The 7491-nt window shown below is 42.9% G+C and overlaps 1 protein-coding gene across 2 annotated transcripts; it reads left to right on the top strand.

Moving 5' to 3' along the window:
* The first annotated feature begins 1284 nt into the window (after positions 1 to 1284).
* On the top strand, positions 1285 to 5795 carry LOC146869863 (zinc finger and BTB domain-containing protein 43-like). 2 transcript variants are annotated; one of them, XM_085623777.1, is made up of 2 exons: positions 1285 to 1374; positions 3678 to 5795. In XM_085623777.1, exon 2 carries the CDS (start codon positions 3695 to 3697, stop codon positions 4937 to 4939), a length of 1245 nt encoding a protein of 414 aa, XP_085479903.1. In that variant the 5' UTR covers positions 1285 to 1374; positions 3678 to 3694; the 3' UTR covers positions 4940 to 5795. The 2 variants fall into 2 exon arrangements, with proteins under 2 accessions (XP_085479903.1, XP_085479906.1); XM_085623780.1 differs by lacking the exon at positions 1285 to 1374 and adding an exon at positions 1390 to 2625.
* The last annotated feature ends 1696 nt before the right edge of the window (positions 5796 to 7491 follow it).

The following is a 7491-nucleotide window of genomic DNA, read 5'->3' as shown; positions in this document are numbered from 1 at the left end:
CACAGCCTACCGATTGGCATTGTCGGCCATTTCATTTCTGCCCTCTGTTGGCATACGCCGGGACCGGCGTATATGCAGAGGACGGTTAGGACCATCCGTGCTGTGGGCTGGTAACGTACTTAGCCTGGAGGATTCCAGTGACTATAACTTTTGTTTATTCTTTCTATTATATTTGCCTTCATTAAAACAACTAACCCTTCACTAGTGGTTGCGTCCTCATTGTCGTGTCTGTTAAACGATCCTGAGACGTTCAGGGCGTTACACTTGGCCTCTGTGCAGCCGGGTGGTGATTCCTCCAGGTTGTGGCCCCTAACGTTGGTGTGCCCAATGCCGGCCGGTGTACTACCTCTGCTTACCCAGCCAGGCCTCCTGTGCTTATGGGGTCCCTTCCTGTGGCTCTCACCCCGTCGGCGTGTTTGGCTGCTCTGCCTGTCGCTCCTACTGCCCTCTGCGTAATGACGGTGTACCTCTGCCACGCCCGGTTTTCTCCTCATGGGGTGCCTGGGCTCTGCGCTGGCCTCATCCCACCCTTGTCGCCATTGTGATGATGTGGTTACCCACAAAAGACTCTGGCACCGTTGTGGAGTAGTAGAATAATTATTTATTAATTATCGTGATCCGAGCGCCGGGAACACTCCCGTCCGCTAGCTCTGTTCGCGCCGTCTAAGCGCGAAGCCGCGCCTCTACCCAGCATGCACTGGGGCGCTTGAAACACTAGAGCGTATCACTACACAATAGAGCCTAGTTTTAGGAGAGCTTCTCCTCTGCCTTACAACAGCCATCAACCTTCTCACAAAAGGTGTAGGATGAAAAATGTCCATAATAAGTGGCTGTCTATTTAATGCACTGTATGCTTGGGAATGGTTCAAGTTTTGTAAACGTCAAACTTTCCACGAACCGTCTATTCCCTGGAGACTCAAAGTTATCAGTCCATTTACAACATTGATTCCATCATTCACCCCTTCAAGATGGACGCCCTTGTGGTAAAAATAAAAACAAGAAGGGACAAGCAGGCCAGATCTACTTCCGTCTAACATTTATTCCGCCTTGTACTAGTCAAATGTCCCAGGACCCAAAGGGAAACCACTGAGTAATATTTAATGTGCAGAAACTAGTGGCCTCGGAAACACCTGTAAAATAAATTTTACTAGCTTCCTTTGTCGGAAGAGCTGCCTAGAGTCTGCTCGCTTCCCCGTTCCAAGATGGCTCCTTCTCGCCTTTCCCTGCCGCACTCCGTGGTAATAATCCTACCATTGTTGCCCGATTGAAAATGGCCGCCAAGGAGGCAGGTGTTCATGGCGAGTCCTTCTTCCACGTCTCCAGTTGTATCTAAGGAGTTGGGTTCATAGAGCGTGGTGGGGTCGGTCTTTGAAGGTAAATAAACGAGGAAATTCCAGCATTTTCGAGGGCGGAATGCGTGCTTGTGTTGCTTGGAGGTTGTTTTGCATGAATGTCTGTGTTATTTCAGTATTAGTGTCCGCTTTGGTTTTGCCACCTTTCTCGGACAAATATAACGGATAGTTGTTCATGCCTTTGGTTCCGGCAGTGACAGGCTCTGGTCCTTGGAATTGTATTCAATTTGTTAAATGGCAATGCTGCTTCTGGTTGCTGAAATGTCGGTCAGGGATCCTTTACTCGGCCTTCACGTACTTTTTTAGTTTATGTCTTCTAATTTTTGTTTTAAATATATCCAGGATGGGAGATGCATAATTTCATACATGTCTTTACAGGCCTTGGCATAAAAATACTGGTCTAGTCATGCCGATAAATTATCGACTAGGTGGCAACCGTTTGTCTTGAAAGGTTTGTGTGTTTTGATTGGGGGTGTGGGTTTTGAAAAATAATTGTGGTCATGGTTTATGAGGAGAGTTTTCAACCCCCCTCTCTGCCCCTACAGCACCACTAACAACACACAAAGCTAGGCCTTTTATCAGCAGCTCGTTTAGATTTATAGAGGATGAAGACTGAATGTGTGGATGTTCTCCCACTACATATTACTTAATATCTGGTACTTCCCTGCGAGTAGTGATAGGATTTATGCATGTATTGTGATGGTCTGATTTGTTTTCCTCTGTGTTTAAAACAGGGTTGCTAGGAATTAGTGTGCTTTCATAGTATGTGCTTTGATGAAGTTGTTTTGGTATTGAATAGATTTTATTGGGGCTGTTTTGGTAGGGCATATGGTAGAAGGGCTTTAGGCCTGGCTTTACAGTGCAGCTTTTTGCATAGCACTGTTGTAATCTAATTCCATTCATATCCCTGTAGTTGGTTTCCCCTCTCAGCAGTGAATGTTCTAACTTGACTGGATCTGGGATGGTGAATAAAACTACTACAAATTGTATTGTGTTGAGTTATTTTTACTACTAATTGAAAACCTTGACTACAACATATTTGGCGACGACTTAGCTGTGTGGGGCCAGCGTTGCCATCACTCCCAAATAGTTACCGGTCAAAATATTTTCATACCTCATTGGTAATCGGAGCAGCAGTTTTCTACACCATCCACCGTGAACCGCCTGCCGTGATGTGAGCATCTGTGCCACTGGATCGCTTCTGAGTAGGATATGAGGTTTACCCCTCTGCTTCTACTGCTGTGAACGTTCCAACTTGACTGGATCTCTGATGGTGAATAAATCTACTACAAATTGTATTGTGTGGAGTTCTTTCTACTACTGTTTGAAAACATTGACTGCAACATACACATTATTGGGAATTCTTTAAAATATACAAAAAATGAGCTAAGGCTGTGCCCAGAGGACGATTTCTCTCCCACCTCCTGCTGTTTGGTGTAACATTCCGTCTTCGAGGGAGTGCTTGCTTTGCAATGAACAAAGGAATGTTTTTCATCTCAAAAGTACACTGAATTATCACGCATTACATTCTTTAACTCATAAACGCATTGTATACAAAACAAGTGTTTTTTAATTGCCTTTTTTATGTGTTAGTCAAGACTCAAAATGCAAGCCAGGCCAATTGGCTTTGCCACTGTTTGTTTGCATTTTAATGGGCATTTATATTTTCATTGGCTCAGAGTGTTTTTTTGGAAGGGTGTTTTCTTTTGCACTCTATTTGATTTGATCCAGGTATCTGGGTAATGGAACTTTCTTTGCTTTAAGGTTTCCTTTTTTTTTTCTGGTGGCCGGTATCTGGGATTTAGGTTATGGATGCATACTTTTTAGGTACCTTTGTGGCAGGAGACTTGGCATTTAAAAACTTGCACGGTTCGCTTTGAAGGTTGGTAGTTGTAAATTAGGAATTATAGTAGAGTGTGTTTGGAACCTGTCTAAATCTTATATACTTTGCAGTGTGTTCCCTGTTCTATAGCTACATGTTTTACGGCTTGTGCCTATTAATCATCTGAGACAGTTTACAACCCTGCTCTATATCTTCTCTTTAGCTTTTTCTCCCATCCTAACCCTTTCCCTTCTCTTTTAATATTTCTTCATTCTATATTTTAATTTCACAAATAACATCTTTTTCATTCTATTCCTTTTTTATAACATTTTCTACTTCCCTATATTAGTGTAGTTTTTTAGTACTACTTCATTCTTTAACAAGAGGAACAGAAGGACTGGTATATATGATGTGCCTCATTCCTGGACGTGGTAGGGGGTAGAGGAGGGTAATTGCAATGCTAGTGAAGCCATTGTGTTGTTGTTTGTCTTGGCCTTTTTCAGCTCCTTCTGTGGCTGAGATGGAAGCAGAAGATGGAGACGGTCGGGTGGTGGACTTCCCAAACTACAGCTCCACACTCCTCGAGCACCTTAACCAACACCGCCTAGAGGGCAAGTTTTGTGACATCCGTGTCCATGTGCAGCAGTGCACCTTCAATGCACACAAGGCTGTGCTGGCAGCCTCATCCCGCTACTTCCATGACCAGCTGCTCCTCAAGGACTCTGACAGTCTATTGCTTCCTGACCTGCTAGACCCTGTTGTGTTTGAGAGGGTGCTTGTGTCAGCCTACACAGGACGCCTCTTCCTCTCTTTGGAAGACATCAGCAGCTACCTGACTGTGGCCAGCTTCCTGCAGATGTGGCATGTGGTGGATAAGTGCTATGAATTCCTCGGGCGAGGTTGCCACACCACCAGAGCGCAGTCTAGCCGCTCTAGTGACACTCAGTCCCCAAGCAGCAGCAGTTTCTTCAGCAGCAGGGAAGCAGGTGAAACTTGGGTTTCTGATCACCAAAATCTGGAGGTCTCTGCCAGGGAAGAGGGAGTGGTAACGCCGGAGAATTCCCAACAGTCTGTAGAGGAAAAGTACTTCTCTGTTAGAGCTGCGTGTGCCAGTGAGCAGGCAGAGGTGTCTCAGTCTGGCTCATGCTCTTTAATTGGCAGTACCTCTTTGCAGATGCATTCTGCAGCATGTATTAAACAGGAGGCCCTGGTGGTAAATCTTTTGGAGTGCAGTACAGAAAAGGAAGCACCCCTTATGCTGGATGGTCCCATGGATCAGCTCATCAGCATTGCAGAGACACAAGCTCTGGCTGGTATGGACTTCGAAGTGCGGCCTAGCAAGATTCATAATGTTCACTCCTCTTACTATGGACCAACAGAACGCAGCATGGCAGGAGAGGCAGATGACCACATGACCACCATGCACCGGCCTTTAGGTCATCTGGCTCATGGCCCAGTGGAGCACACCTCCCGCTTTGGGAAGAAAGTATTCGGCTGTGTCTGCGGCAAGCGCTTCCCAGAGAAGGGGAGGCGAGATCGTCACGTTAGCCTGCGTATCAGTATGCGCCCCTTTGCTTGCTCACTGTGCAACAAGAAGTTCAAGCTGAAGCACCACCTGGGCGAGCACATGCTGGTGCACACAGACCGGCCACTACATGAGTGCAACACCTGCGGCAAAAAATTCAAGCTGTATGAATGCTTTCAGAGACACCGTGAGAACTGTGAGAAGCTGAATAGCAGCGGTGATGCCGCAAACAGTGACTGATTTCCAGGGGCAATACTGTGAAGAATGAGACTCAAAGTTACCCCCAGATTTCATGACAGAGCATGGATCACAATTGTCTGCTTTCCAATGTAGATAATTTCAAGAAAGTGCAAGCGTTACTTGATAAGAACCCAATATGAAGAAATGGCTGTCAATTAACATTGTAGAAGCTTGGTGGCTGTGGTAAAACTGAGAAGCAAAACCAGCTAGTATTGATTTCCATGTCACATGATACATTTGGGTTTATAACTAAGGGTTACTGTTTTACCGTTGTACAGTATTCACAGTTAAACACAGATAGAAAACCATCTAGTACCCTGTCATCATTTATTTTTAGATATGGATAACAATTGGAACTAGGTCTTTTTGAGTGATTTCATTCCCAGTGCAGTCATTCATGCAGAGTGAATGGAAGAGGAGTTAAAAAAGTGAGAAGGTTTCCTACTGAAGCTTTAACAGTTACAGATACGTGTATTACTGTGCTCTTTCGAAACAAGTGTATTCATGTATCAAGCACTTATACTAAAATCCACCCGCCATGCAAGTACTAGTGTACATCTACTGATAAAATCAACACAGCAGTATTCCAGTTGCAACTTGAATTTTTTTTTTCTTCACAGAATCCAAAACAAAAAATCTCTCTGGGTGTGTTGTCCGTCTTCACCTTGTAATGAACATCCAACATTGTGTCTTCACTGTTGAGGCTACTCCTATGTAGCAGAGGAGAAAGCTCTCACCCATGTTATGCAGGTTCCTCTGTTTTGTGTGCGCATTTTCAATGTTTATCCGTATTTAAATTACAATGAAAGAGAATCATAAAATGGTCATGTAAATTAAAGTTATGTAGATAATAAAATACTCAGGTTTGTAATGAAATGATTAAAGTCAAACTCATCCTATTTACACCTGTTTATAATTTTCATGAAAACTTCACTGCAATGGCAATAGCTGTGCAAAGAGGATGCAATAATGAACTTTCTCACAACTTACGTTACACACCATATGTCCCAAAACCTCCTTATGCCATTGACACTTTTGAAGATACCATAATTAATGGACTAAAAAAACTAAGAAAGAAAACTATATGCAAGCTGATTTTGAACATGACCGGCGATCAACCCGAAGGATTGAATATCCCTCAAGGATTGAATATCCCTCGAGAAAGATGATATAATCATCATTAAAGGGTCCATCAATAGAGACAATGTTGTGGTTATGTCAAGGGAACTCTGTGAGAAGGAGGCAATGAAACAACTCTTTATTGAGAAGCATTATCAGAGGCATTTCAAGGATAATTACATAAGGGCCATTAGTATGAATCGGTACAAATTTTATTACTGGAAGGAAAGTGGTTTAACAGAAGTAGAAGAATATTGGCTATAAGATTCATTAAAAGCTGCTGGATAGAACACTTGTTTCTGCCAAAGAAAGTCTGTTAGAAAATACTTCCCAGTATGTAGATCACTTCCTAAGGCCCTTTGTCTGCACACTGCCCTCTTATATGAAGAATAGCTGAGGTTTCTTCATAAAATTTAAGGCATGTTGGGCAGTAGACTAGCTACTTATGACATTGGACTTATCGTCTTTTTTTATCTGCATTGTAAATTCAGACTGTATTGGGGACGTAAACATTTCCCACATACAATAACAATATTTTATTGTTATGTGTCTTATTTTCTACTCTCAGTTCGCTTTCTGTTTGAGCACTAACTTATTTAAGTTTGGTAACATAATTTACAGACAGAGCTGTGGGACTGCAATGGGTATCTGCTTTTCCTCGAGCTGCACCAGTCTTTTGATGGGCTGGTGGTAGGCGCGAGTTGCCTTGGCAGAACTCAATAAAGATGTCATGGGAAACATATTGCTATGGCTCAGTTATGCAGATTGTTTATTCATTTTTTGGAAAGGGTCTAAAGACAAAGCAAGGAGCTATGTGGTAGTGTTAAATGAAAATGAATTACATTTACTAGTACAATGAGTGCAACACCTATTAATTTTCGCCATGTTGATTCATACGTTTTGCAGTCTTGTTTGGGGGTCTGTGATTAGTTTCAGTACAATGAGTGCAACTTCTGTTAAATTTCTTGACAACAAGGTCATGTTGGATTGGGATAAAGTAGGTACATCACTGTACAGAAAACCCACTGCAGGTAAAAGCTTGCTCCATGTGGCCCCTGTAATCTTAAATGGAGCATCCCATATGTGAGCGAAATGCACCTGCGGTAATGACATTTTCAAGGCTTCGCAATGGTCTATGGGGGAAAGGAGAGACCTGCAGGGTATCTTATTGAAAGCAATGGAAGGGATTACTATCAAGAAGACAGAGAAACTGTTACTGCAAAATAAAACATCACTGAAATGGAAGGAAGAAATAAGAGTTTTTTAATAAACGAGGAAAAGCAATTAGACAACTGCTACGAAGAAACTGGCCCATAACCCAGAGTGATATTACACTAATTAGAAATTAATGAGACTCAGAAGATCACACATAGGAGAAATTGTTCACTGAAAGGTGTAAATAAAAGTGCATTACTCTTAGGCATGTTAGAAGG

This window comes from Triturus cristatus, chromosome 1_1 (assembly GCF_964204655.1).
Source record: "Triturus cristatus chromosome 1_1, aTriCri1.1, whole genome shotgun sequence".
Classification (NCBI taxonomy): Eukaryota; Metazoa; Chordata; class Amphibia; order Caudata; family Salamandridae; genus Triturus; species Triturus cristatus.
The sequence above is the reverse complement of the archived record's forward strand: the minus strand, read 5'-3'. Positions and strand labels throughout refer to the sequence as shown.